Source organism: Aythya fuligula, chromosome 4 (genome assembly GCF_009819795.1).
Source record: "Aythya fuligula isolate bAytFul2 chromosome 4, bAytFul2.pri, whole genome shotgun sequence".
Classification (NCBI taxonomy): Eukaryota; Metazoa; Chordata; class Aves; order Anseriformes; family Anatidae; genus Aythya; species Aythya fuligula.
Genome location: NC_045562.1, coordinates 17739803 through 17753322, shown reverse-complemented (window position 1 = coordinate 17753322; position 13520 = coordinate 17739803). Strand labels below are relative to the sequence as shown.

The 13520-nt window shown below is 39.0% G+C and overlaps 1 protein-coding gene across 1 annotated transcript; it reads right to left on the bottom strand.

The window, feature by feature from the left end:
• Positions 1–322: 322 nt before the first annotated feature.
• VPS37A (VPS37A subunit of ESCRT-I) lies at positions 323–13403 on the bottom strand. The gene is made up of 12 exons (XM_032186854.1): positions 13244–13403; positions 10425–10499; positions 9444–9558; positions 8424–8524; positions 7250–7469; positions 6334–6404; positions 4002–4129; positions 3849–3907; positions 3694–3762; positions 2810–2953; positions 2015–2095; positions 323–1797 (listed from the first exon to the last, which is right to left on the bottom strand). The coding sequence occupies exons 1-11, from the start codon at positions 13378–13380 to the stop codon at positions 2015–2017; spliced, it is 1200 nt and encodes a 399-aa protein (XP_032042745.1). The 5' UTR covers positions 13381–13403; the 3' UTR covers positions 323–1797.
• Between the last annotated feature and the right edge of the window lie 117 nt (positions 13404–13520).

Genomic DNA, 13520 nt, shown 5'->3' with positions numbered 1-13520 from the left:
TTTTTTTAAATATTCTGTACATTATTGCTTAATTGGTGGCATTTATAAACTACTTATTTTTTCAGGCACCTAAGTATCTTTTTTGATTTGGACGATAGTTGTATTTACCTGGGGACATCCAATCTCAGTATTTGGCCTGGCTTTTCAAAATACAAAAACTCAAACATCAGCAAATACTATACTTGCCCTGAACGGCAGCAGCAAACAGGCAACAAAACTATGAAGTACAAGAGGGCTGAGATTAAAGCTCCATTTGAAGATTCACTAGGCTGCGGTACAGACTTCTTGCGCTTACTTTTTTTTTTTTTTTTTTTTTTTTTTTACCATAACTTCAAGTTTAAAATTGGAGAAAAGTGAATAAAGAAATACCTTATTCCATTCTGCCAGTGTTTAGCACTAGCTGAAGATGAGTGATATAAAGAAGTTCTCTCCTGGACTGACCTGCTTTAGTTTCAGACTCGATTCTGTGATGTTTTCTGGCCCTACCCAGGTAAGAGAGTAACTTCTGGGCTAAGAAGGTTATCTCCAAACTGTTTTCTGACAGATAACTTAATCAGTTCTTTACCTTATTCCTCTTCCAGAACTGTAGTTACTTCTGTTCTTCTGGAACTTTGACTATCCCCACGAAAACCTAATTCACTGAGAGATTAAGAAAAGTAATTTGTCTTTTTTCAAGACCAAGAGATAATATACATGTATGTACTTAGGGGTTGTATTTTTCTCCTACTACAATACTGCATTTGGTCCTATCCACTCTCACCCAACATGCCCCATCCTACAAAAGATCCTCACCTGAGTCAAGATTGAGTGGTTAAAGGGCAGAATTAAGGGCAGGCTCAGTTCCAAATTTTATCACTGACCTTAACATAAAACACAGTACATCCCTAGCCAAATCAGTTTCATTGTTCCTTTAACATAGAGAGTAACTGTTACTTCACAAAGAACTTCAGCATTAGTTTTTTGTAAAGTGCTTTTTGAGTTCCTCACAGGATGAGCATATTCGTGCCTAACACACAAGCTAGAAGATAAACTGATTTTTATTTTCCCGTAAGTAAAAACAAATATCAAAATGAAATTTTTAGATGAAAGTTGCGTTTAATTACAGTGCCAGGTACCAAGCCACTCCTGACGTCAAGTGCATTGGTGCTATTGAGCAACATAAATCTACACAGAGCTCATTTATTCCATTTTGATTCCAACGTATTTTGTTCCAACACATCCTCTGCTTAATCTGAATCTACTTATCCAAAACACAGTACAGGCTATAATTAGTTTTGTGTTATTACCTAAAAGTAAAAAAATTATTCTTAAACATTTTGGCTTCAAGAAAAGACAGCTTGTGAATTTACTGACAATCTCAAATATGAACTTCTTCAGTTTCCAAAGCCCTATCACCATTTATCTCAAACACTTCCACAGCCAAACCTGTTTAAATTTCAAAATACAAAAGATATGAATTATGTTTTTATAAAAATGTAAAAAGCTAGTCAAAATTACATGTTCAGATATTTAATCTTTGAAGAATGGGGTATAGCAGCAGGAACTTAAATATAATAAGAACTATCAACAATAAATACAAGAAATTAGTGCAAAGATTGCAATAGAAGGATTCTTGAGTACAATGAGAATATAAAGAGACATTCTAATTTGTACAAAAACAGTCCCAACTCCGTATACAATCTCTTCTATAAATACAACCACATAAGATGAAATGCTTATTCGCAAATAATAGTTATTAAAAAGTGTGCTTTATTGTTTTTTTCACTCTTCTGTTGGCAGGTGTAGTTTGCAGGAAGCCTGTAAAGACAAATTTCCATAATTAGATTTTGCATTTAAAACCATTTCTGGAGGAGTTAATGAACAATAGGTGGAGCACATACTTGATTCCCAAACAAAGCATTATTAGAACACCAAACATTCCAACAAATCCATTTGCTGTTAGCAATTCAGAAGTGTGTGTAACAATGTGGTAGATTAAAAGAAGTTCACCACAAATATTAAAACAGCAGTTTACCTATAGCGGAGCGTGAAATTGGCTGTGCATTGCTATTGCCTGTTGAAGTTTTTCTTCTTTGGCTCGTCTACAGTGGCAGAGCTAGAAAATAAGACATAGGAAGAGTGAATTCTGAAAGGAATTTGTACAACACATACTGTATTTTCTCTTCAATGATTTAGCTATTTCTCAGGCTCTTTAAGAAGGGAAAGACCCATGAACGTTCCCTCCAAACTTCAGGCTGAACAATTTTGTGTATTGATAACATCACTCCATCCACAATGTGAAAGGTTTCCTCTTTTAACGAAATGCCTTTAGCAGGCAACTTTAAAGAAAGGTACACTACACAGTAAGTTGTGCTTGCCACAGCATGTGCAAGAACAGTTAGTTTTGAACCTGCTGCTTATTTGCTGATAACCATCAACAGATTAATTAGTATAAGAAGTTTAATAAACTGAGTGTTAGGGATGTTTAATATAACACAACATGCTATATTAACCTACCAAATTTAAAATAGCCTATGTGGCTATGTTTCCTGGATCTATAGAGGATACAGAAGAAAGTGGTACAAAAATACCTGCAACAGCATGGTAAGGGTCGAATGGAAGAGATCTTTTCATTCCTGCCTCAAATATATGTGCATTCAGAATGCAGACTGCATTTTAAATGGACTGAAGACACATAGCAACATTTTTGTTTTGTTGGAGCTTGCTAAAGCACTGTTCTAAATCACAGGACTGCTCAAACTCTGCCTTTTAAATTTAATCACTATGTGCTGCATATCTCTCTGTTTACAATTACTTGTATTTTATATACCGTTCTCTTTTCCATGAAACTACTAAGAAAGTCATCTATTTCTGTTTTGCCTTCCAAGAAGTCTTCTGCAATAGTGTCAGATTCCTCTTCAGCTTCATGAGCGGCTACTTTAAGTCTGGCTTGCAGAGCACTCGGACTGCAACTCTAAGAAAACAAAAACTTAATATTAAATCATCCATCAAAATCCACATTTCCAAGAACAAGAAAAATGACTATATAAATATGGGATATGTGAACAGAGCATTACTATTACATAAAAGCCTCATTAATCTAGCAGGGATTCAGTGTGAGAAGTGAGTGTGCTGTCTACAGTGTCTATGATATCTAGAATGATCCTATGATTACATAAAAGCCTAAACAACCAAATGAAGCTTCACCTCCAAGGAACAGCATAGCTTATTAATCTAGAAGGGATTCAGTGTGAGAAGTAAGTTTGACATGTATGTAATGTTTGTATGTAATGTTGCCCAAAGTAAGCATACCAAGTGAAACACGGCATTTAAAGTTCCACAGCAATGGTTTTAGTCATTGTTCCCAGGTACAGGTTTACAAGTTCATGACATTAAATGGGTACTATTAATTGAACAAGCCTTCTTTAAAAATGACTTTATTTTTAGAACTCCTTGCCCCAGTATTGTACTTAAAAACAGCACTACAAGTTCATCATATGCCTTCTTCCAACTTTGCTTCTACTATACTGTAAGAAAAATAGCAGTGCCATTGCACTGTTTTGCTCTCAATATGGTTGCTATTTCATCCTGAATGTGAATCTTACTATTTCATGTAAAATTGGAATTCAACCAGAATATTCTTTATGAGTAGAGATACAAATAAAACTTCACTTTAGGAAAGTATTCTTAAAGGATATGATATAGAGATTATACCTCACTAAGTTCATGTTGTCTTTGCATCTTTTTTTCAAAGGCTGCTTTCATCTGTGTGAGTTGCTCATACTGAAAGGAAGAAAAAGAATGGTTTCTCCCTGAAAAAAAACAAAACATTTCAACTAGTTCTGAAAAAGACTATATTATTCACTTACTTTATCCAGCACCGTCTGTCTTTTTGCTTCTAGACTAGGCTCCAGCAACAAGTTTTTTTCTGTAAAATAAAGTCACTATTATTAATTATTATTATTTTAAAGGATCCAGTTCTCAGAACACAGCCATAGATGCCAGTTATCTTGACTTCTTACTTGCCAGCTCTTCAATGCTTTTCACTAGCTCATCTTTATCAGTAATGACTTGCTTCAGTTGTGGCAGATTCACAAACTGTTCCAGTAACACTTCCTCTTGCTCATTCATATTGGTCAGCTGTGATATACTGCATTCAAACAAAAAGAAAGCACTTTTAAAATTAACAATAAAACAAAAGTTTGAGACATTCACATGGAACTAACTTTACAGATGCAGGACGCTTGGCCACAGCTTTTTACCCTTTCTCCTGGATTGTGTATCTACAGCAGCACATTTAAAGAGCCAAAAGTATCTCTCATTTCAAGCCTTGATTCAAAGTGGTTTTTAATGCTACTGTGGAGGGTTGACCTGGTCTTGTTGCCAGACAAAAACCCAAGTGCTCCCTTCACTTCCCTCTTCAACAGAATGTAGGGAGAAAATAAAAAGGAAAAGCACATGGATTGAGATAGAGGCAGGGAGATCACCTACAAGTTATTGTCAAAACACACTCAACATAGAAAAAAATATTTTACTTTAATGCTGAGTTGGGTTGTGAGAAACAAAGACAAACTGGAACACCTTTCTCTCCATCTTACCCCTTTTTTCCCCCAGACTCAACTTCACTACATCATTCCCAACTCTTCCACCTCCCCTTTCCCCAAGCAGCACGGGAGAAATGGGGGTTGCAGTCAGTCTACAACACTGTCTCAGCAGCTCCTTCCTCCTCAAACTTTTCCTCTGCTCCAGTGCGCGTACTCTGTGTGGGCTGCAGTTCCTGACACAAGAGCCTGCTCTAGCGTGGGCTCTCCACAGCTGCAGTGTCCAGGCAATATCCATCAGCTCCGTCCACCAGCATGGGATCCTTCATGGGTTGCAGTGTGGATATCTGTTCTGATGTAATCCTCTGCAGGGACTCCAGGGAATTACCTGCTCCACTGTGATTTCTTCCAAAACGTCCATGGGCTGCAGAGGAATATCTGCTCTGGTGCCTGGGAACACCTCCTCTCCCTTATTTTCTGACCTTGGTGTTCATGGGAATGACACTTGCTTTCCCCCGATGCTTTTTGTTTTCTTAGATAAGTTTTCAAAGAGGTGTCCCAAGCTTTGCTGATCAGGTCAGCTGTCCTGCAGTGGGCCTGTAACTGTACCAGGCACAGAGACACACCTTTGCTCATTCTCACACGGACTATCTGTGCAGCCCCCATCTACCAAAGCCTTGCCACCTGTACTCAATACAGCTACTCAGCGCAGCCACATTATCATCCATGACTTAAATACACTCATGTTGCCAACAAATTCTAACACCCCAACTACCTTCTGAAAAGTCATAGACTTTTAGTCTAGTCTTCCTGGAAGAGACTGGGTATCAGCATTTTATTTCTTTAAACAAACACCTTCCCACACACATTCCAACGCACAAACTTTCTGCCACATGTTAGGGATGCTACTACAACTTATAGCTGACTTAACCAAATTCAACACAGACCCTTAGGAAAGCATCCAGGGAAACAAACAAACAAAAAACACACAAGTCTTTCTCGAGAGAGGCTTTTTCCATTTTGAAAGGACAGCTTTTTTAATCAATAAACTACGATAACAGCAAAAAGACGCGAGACCAGAAAGAGAATAAACTTATGGCCTAAAACTCTTTCAGAATTAATAATTAATTAGTAATCTCTTCAACCCCAGATAACTGATCAAGAAGGCTGTCTCACTAGATCTAAGCAAGTTGATGGGAACAATGGTACACTTTCTGGATCATGACAAGATACATTTTGATGAAAACATTTGCATAATATGTATATGAAGTATTCAGATAAGGAGATGACTCACCCTGGGACAGCTGGCAATTTACCACCTGGATTTATCTAACCCAATCCTGCAACATGTGCTGAGCTGCTCACAAAGTAGCCCACTGTTTACCTTCTGCTACAGTCCAACATTTTAAAAGAATGTAACTTGTGAACCAATCTCAAATCCAGTTCCCTGTCCTTTTTCTTCTTTTCAGGAGTAAGCTCTTGAAGTTTCCTTCTACTGTATTAGTGACAGTTAAGCTCCTGTTGAGGCCCCAGAAGACAGCAGAATACTAGTAGCTAGAAAAAAAGTGTAAGCAAAGACTCTTTTTCCTCGTGTTGAATCCTGAAGTATTGTTCCTACTGAGAAAAAAACTAAACAAGAAGCGAATATAAATACAAAGCTAGCTTACTTTCTCACTGTACAGTTCTGATAACTGGTAGTTATTCTATTAATCATTTCCACAAAAGCCTTTCAGTAAAAAATACAGAATTATGACCAAAATCACACACAGCAGTAACTGTGGACTAGGGAGTTTATTGCCTTCTGAAAATTTACCTTAGTTCTGAAAGTTCTGGAAATGTATCAGGAATATCAGGCATCTTGTAAGTAAATCCATTTTGGCCAACCTAAATGGAAGTTTAGAAATGTTTAGTAGATTTAAAAAAAAAAAAAAAAAAGAACAACTTCTTAGTAGGTAAACTGATTAATCCAAAACTGGAGATAAATATTTATCAGTAACAAGTAGGAAAACCAATAAGCAGCTGTAAGCACTGTCTCCCAACACAGAAAGTCTCAGCTCAACCATGACAACAAAAATACTCAGGGATGTTTGAGGTGGCATATCATAAAATTATCTTCCTCCAAATTTGGCTCTTTTGTCTTGCTAAGTCCTCCATTTCTCAATAGACAAATGACCCAGGAAACACAGAGGTAGGAACACAGGTGTAGAACTTAGAGAACAAAGAAAAGAAATTGACATTCTGATCTTTTGCACGTCTTTCCAGCCCACCACTCACAAAAAAGTTGCTAGAAAAGAAAATGTCTTCATAGCAGGTAGAAATTTTAATTTACAAAACCAGAAAAGTATCTGCCAAGAAAAGCTTGTTTCCAAAGACAAGGTTTTATCCACATGATGAGAGAAAGACTAAACATTTATATATGAAGCTTTTTGAAGACACTCAAAAAATACTCCTCCCATGGTTTAGAGCAGTGTGCAAATACAGACACACAAGATCCATGAAGAGAAGCTATCTGAAGCAGGACAATGAGAAATAAATGCCTGACACTGCACATTGTTCTCACCAGATAGCTTTCGGGTAAGAAATCCTGTATAGAAAAGCACCTCACTTCATTCTCCTAGCACCTGCAAAGCAGTTCTGCACAGTCCTTTGATTTTTGTAGCATTGCCACGTGTGCCTTCTAGGGAACTTGCACCCAGATTAACTTAAGCAGCAAACCTCAATACACAGACCTGAAGCACCGCTTCTGCTGTTGGAACAGGTAATGGCAGGTCAGTAATCAAGCCGTAAGAGGGAGCAGCAGGCTTATCTGTTGCGTAGCTCGAAGAAACTGATTCAGAAACAGGCACAGCTGCCATTGTTCTGTTTGTTTCTTGAGGTGGGTATGGAGGAAGAAATGGAAACCCCTGAGGAGCAGCATATGGAGGCATTGCAGCTGGTTTGCTGTAAAGGCTAAAAACAACAGAAAACGTGACCATCAGCAAGCAACCTCTTACAGCATTTTCCTTATCATTTCATTTATAATTGCTAGACCACATACAGACAACACTGAATTTTTAAAAGACCATAAACTTTGCATTTTCTGTTCTCATTTACTTCTAACATTAGAAAGCCTGCTTTATGTATTATAGTACAAGACAGATACACAACTTTATTAAGCTATATCCTTGAAGAGCAGCCAAATACACACAGGTGCATGCATAACTATAGAAAAGTACTTCTCAAAAACTTGTGAGAATGTAAATTTAAGTTCTTTATATCTTAAAGTCCTGCAAAATGCATCTGTATGATTCATTAGTTCTTGTTTATGATATAGTATTTAACTGCTTCAGCAACATATCCAGAATTACTTTTAAATAACATGAATTGTTTCTTAAATTCACAATTGCAGCAGCATCTAAACTGAGGATCACTGTCAGCCAAAAGAAGCACTGCTGTATAGACAAGACTGCAGTGTCTCAGGCCGCTTTTGCATATTTAGTATAATTATGTAAAACTATAGTTATCTATGTGCAACAGAAAACTACCTCCAAGCCTGGGAAATTACAAACAGAATACAAAGAAACAACTGCTCAGATCATGATCTACAGCAAATTCAAAATTTCATTTATTGTAATAATAATTACAATACTTGGCCATTTTCAGGAACATAAAAGAGTTTGAAGTTGTGTCATATATGTATCCAATGAAATCTAGTGCTTTTAAAAAACATAGTGCCATCAAACATGCAATTGTGTAGATGCAAGGCATATATGTCACCCAACAAATCCACTATATTATTCCTGCTCCTGTCCTCCTAATACTTGGTTGGATTTATTATTATTATTATTATTATTTTTAATTTAAAAACGAAAAGTTAATATACGTGGTTACATGTACACCGATCACCATGTTACACATACTTACTAAGGAAATGATGATGGGCTAGGAGCCAGAACTGGAGGACTCTTCCAAAACTCATCCAGTATACTTTGAACAATTTTTCCAAGATCTGAGTGCATTGTAAACTGGTATTAAAAACAAACAGAAACCAATTTTAAGCTACATGCAAAAGAAAAATCATGCCTGGAATTCTGCAGTTCCAACACAGACTGAACACAGCCATTTATTACACGTGGCAGTGTGCTAGGTGATTTCAGAGATATATTGCCCAACATAAACTATTTATGCAAGAGCTCCAAATTCTTTAAGTGACAAAGACACAGAATTGAACAGAAACTAAAGTGTTTTTTTTTCTGCATATTCCATTATCAATGGAGAAACGAATAAATTCAACATTTCTAATGAACAACAAAAACTTAAGTACCCAGTTACATTTGAAAAAAATCAAATCTATAAATTAAGATTTAAATTTGAGACCAAAAGCATCATTAATTGTATCGTTCATAAAAAGTCACTCTAAAAAAAAAAAACAAAACAAAAAAACAACAACCTGCTCCCTAGCCCCCATCCCTGTTGGCAGAGGGGAGAAAAAAAAAAAAAAAAAAAAAAAAAAAAAGAACAGCATATGAAAATCCTGCATATTAGAGCAAAACCTTGGCATTTTTCTAACAGGATTAGGGTAGAAAGCACAAGGTTACAAAACAGTCCAAAACCATCTTTCTCCTTTATTTGGAATTCACTGTAGAGAAACAAGAACTGTGCCATTGGCATTAATAAAAAAAAAAAAAAAGAGATAGGAACTTTCTAAGCTATAACAACACAGTTTTAGCTATATGTAAAACTGTACTCAGTAATAGTAGTAATAGAATGAAGAGAGTATACTGAACAGTACTGAATTTATGTTTTCAGACTGAGGACACTTAAGAAGGATTAGAGTCAGCCCTAGACTTTTTTTTTTCCCCAGAAGTACTGTCAATAATCTAGCACGACATAGTAAAATCGCTATTACCAGTAGATATATGTGAAGCTACAAATTATACATACGTTATTTATTAATGGCCCAGTCACATAAACTCCCTGCTTGTCCATTAAATGATGTCTCACAGGTGGGAAAACACTGATGACGGGTTTTTCCTGAGGAAACTGAGGTGGAAGCAAGCTGCAAATACAAAAGTAACCATTACTACAGCTACACCGCGCGATCAAGTTTGCTTCAAGAAGGCTTCTTATGCAAAAATAAATAAATAATTACAGAAACTATTAGTTACATAAATTTGCTCTTCTATGAGAACAGTTATACAGAAATACATCATGAAGCGGGCACGGATTATTCAGTAACAAAACTGTACGTCAGTAATATCACTTCAGAGATGCTGGAATATTAGATTCTCATGGAACTAAAGAAAACATTTACTGACTGTAGGAGAACAACGATGCAATTACATCCACAGACAAAGGAAAAGCTATGTGTTGAGAATATTTTCTAATACAAACTATATTACTCTAAGGACAATGCAGCATAGCCTGTAAGAATATCATGCAAATTGACAATACTTTGAGGCTAAGTAATAAAAAGACGTGAACAGAATACCATCTGCATTTACCACAGTAAAGGAAATTCATAGGAAATGTTACAGCAAAGCACTTTCAAGTTACAGTCCAGAAGTTTCACTGGGATAAGAGTTAATACCACGAGTTAACAGCAGATTAATCAGCTACTGTTTGTTTTCACCTGCTGGGGACTCAAAGACATCTGAAATTTTCATTTTTCTATTACCCACTTTCAACTAAAAACACGTAGATAGCTTGGGAATTGAGCACAGCCAAATATAATTATGCTTTGAGCTTAGCTTCTGCCTCTTGTACAGAGCTAGTTTTACTTGGATTACTAAAACTACTAGTGCAAATCAGGGTTATGGTTCCTGAAATCAGTTATAAGATGCAACCCACTTATGTTCGATACTGTATTTTGTGAGAACAGCTTCAATTTTCAAAATGTGCATAGAGGTATCTTTCTCTACTTACATGTTAATGTTAATTGTCAAGTTGTTTACAGTGAAGGGCAATCGGTATTCCACATCTTTCTGAATTTCTGCAATGCTGTCAAAGAAGAAATTGTTAGCATCCAGTCCATGGTCAATATCACAGCCTTAGTACCTACAGCCTAAAAAAAGGCAGGACCTCAGACCTTTTTATTTAGCTTAGTTTTGAAAAGCCTTGTAACACTAAAATTAAAAACACTGGAATAAGTTAATACACTTCAGAATGCAATAATGAATAAGAATATTAAAGCAAAAAAATAGCAGCTGCAACCTTTAAACCTCAACGTTATCACAAGCAATGCAAGTACAGGCAGAGACATTGTGCTACCTACTTATCTTCCAAGTCAGCGCTACCAACTTATATTCCTCTTTGTACTGGCTTAATATATGAATCATATCAGTGCTTTCTTAACAGTTAAATCTTTTCCCATGAAACATTTACTTTAACAATGGTTTTATAACTGGTTCACAACCAGATATTGCTCCACTACACTGCTTACTGATCAGTTTTTAAAGCGTACACAGCAACACCGGGCTCACTTTCTTACTAGATGAATTTACTCTTTAATAGTATTTCTGTCTGCAACTCCTAAGTTCTATGCACTTATGCAGATATTTTAAAGGAGTTTTATCTGCAGAAGAGCTACTTGCCAAGAACTGGAAGGCCCTAATCCAGGGACAACCAAGAGACAGACCAGGCCCCCTGAAACCATCAAACGAAGCAACACACTCCTTTGGAAATCTTACGAGGCTCGATTCAAACATACTTCTCATAACAGACCAGTTACTGAGACAAATCTCTAAAAGCAGCTGCATTAAGAGGAAGTTGATTTCAACATTCAGGGCACGCTCTGATTTGCATGCATAGCAGGAATGTTTTGAAAGATGGCATCCCAAAGAATGTGGAGGAGGAGGAGGTGTAGAAGCTCAGAAGAACGATTTCCAGACAATGTAAACACACTGAGGCTGAGATCAGGAAAGAAAGGGCAGAAAATCAGCTTCATCTGGTAATGTCCCAATCAAAACATACTTGAAAAGCAGACTGATTCCTCTTCCACGTATTTTTCCTGCTTGCACCTGGTTACTACATTCTTCTCCCTCACCCCTCTACAGCTCCCTTGTGAGGGGGAGAAAACAGCTGGAACTGGTAATCCTGGCACCTGGGTGTTTCCAGAAAGCCTCTTTTCTTTGCACCCACCTTCCGAAACAGCCCTCCATCAGAGTCCAGGGCTCTGCTACAAGACCCCCGCACAGTAACCATCATCAATTCGTTCTTAACCGCAGAATTCTCCCTGGAATTTCTCATGCGTGTTCCTGCACTACAAGGATCTGTCAAGCTCTTAAAAACCAGCTACAAAATCATGTTGAGCAGGGTGTATAATCACGTTCTCCTTACCTGGGCAACCCATAGGAACTGGGGAGGGAGAAGAGAAGCAGGAGAGAGAACACAAGAAACCCAGGATCTCCCTGAGCTGCCCAAACTCTTGTAACCTCCTTTGAGCAAACCCTTGGAACAACAAAGCTGGTTGTCCCTCCCCCAGGTGGGAATGGGTACAGTGCAAAAACGGCACATTCTTAACTTTGGCTAAGACAAAAGCAAATACAAAAAAAGTATTTTTTTAATGCAAAAACAACCACCACCAAAACAACTTGATTTCGAGCTCCTAGCACAAGGGATTTTCAATTAAATTAAATATTTCATTACTTTAATGAAATTAAGATCACATGTACCAGGGCTTTTACTACCTAAAATAAACAAACAAAAAAAGTTAGCTAACTCAGGGAAACTATACCATGCTAAGAATTGTATTTCCAGCATTTCAGTTGGGTTACACTAAGATGAATGACAAAACATACATGTGAGACAAAAACACACTTCAGCAGGGGCCTGATCAACAGGTAACAAACCAGCCCAGCAAGCTGACCTTGACAAAAAACTGATCACCTTTTTGGAGGATTTACCTCTGGGTGAGCTCATCACCCTGGTACAGTGAAAAGGGTGAGAATAAAGGGCTAAGTAAGGCTGGCCCAATATAAATGTTTAGTTAGGTGAGCTGCTGCGTGGCTTCAGAAGGAGCTTCTTAGAGAAACGATCTGTTTTTCAAAAATATTTGTGAAAATGGCTCTGAACGGCTCCAAGTTTAAGCAAGCAACAATAACAAGCAATATTGTCATAGCTGTGCTTCCTGTGCGATGATTCAAAACATCAGGACAGTGAGCTGGCTGCAACTATCAAACCTGCAGGTGGAAGAGTTTCTCTGCAGTGAGTAAGGAGCTTCTTGCTGTCTTTTCTCCTTACGGATGGCTTTTGGAGGCATCGATCATTCCATGTCAATGGAATGAAGTCCTAGGGCTTGCTCAAAACATAACAGGGAAGAGGCGAAGCGTGGATCTCGTTTTAAAAGAAGACGAATAGCGATGAAAGATTAAAAAAGTCAGGCAAAACCGATGAGCGCAGAGCCAGCTGAAGTTCCCCAGGAGAGAGCAGGGCCTCGCTGCACGACGTGCGGCTGCTGACTGGGGGAGCAAAACCTGCGTGGTGCATGCGGGGAGCCGGCGAACAAAACAGGCTGCTGACAAATAACCAGCAATTAACGCTGGACGCCAACAAAGCAGCTTACAGGGCCGGCAGGGCTGCCACAGCACGGCTTGGGAGGGACCTTAAAGGCCATTTAGTCCCACACCCCCTGCCCTGGGCAGGGACCCCCTTAGCACCGGCTGCCCCCAGCCCGGCTCCGGGCACCCGCAGCCCCCCGGTGCCGCTCCCCCACCGCCCCTTCCTCCCCCCCGGGCCCCACTCACGCGGCGTGCGCGGCTCGCAGGGCCTCGATCTGCCGCTGCTTCTGCTGCTGGAGCCCGGTGCGGGCGGGCAGCGCCGCGGGGCCCCCGGAGGCAGCGCTGCCGCCGCCGCCCTTGGCGAGGGGGAACAGCCAGTTCATGGCGGCCGCCGCCACCGCCCCCCCTCCCCGTGACGTCACGCCCCGCGCGTCATCACCCAGCGCGGGAAAGAAGGAGGAGGAGGAGGAGGAGGAGGGGAGGCGCGGCGGTGACGTCATGGCTTTGTGCGGCGGGGGGCGGC

What these genes read in the sequence shown, in the direction of transcription:
- VPS37A (XM_032186854.1), bottom strand. Translation starts at nt 13,380, where the DNA reads ATGAACTGGCTGTTCCCCCTCGCCAAGGGCGGCGGCGGCAGCGCTGCC. An exon ending in AAGCATTGAAGAGCTGGCAA is followed by an intron (nt 3,908 to 4,001) that starts GTAAGAAGTCAA and finishes TTTATTTTACAG; the next exon opens with AAAAAAACTTGTTGCTGGAG. An exon ending in GACAGACGGTGCTGGATAAA is followed by an intron (nt 3,763 to 3,848) that starts GTAAGTGAATAA and finishes TCTTCCTTTCAG; the next exon opens with TATGAGCAACTCACACAGAT.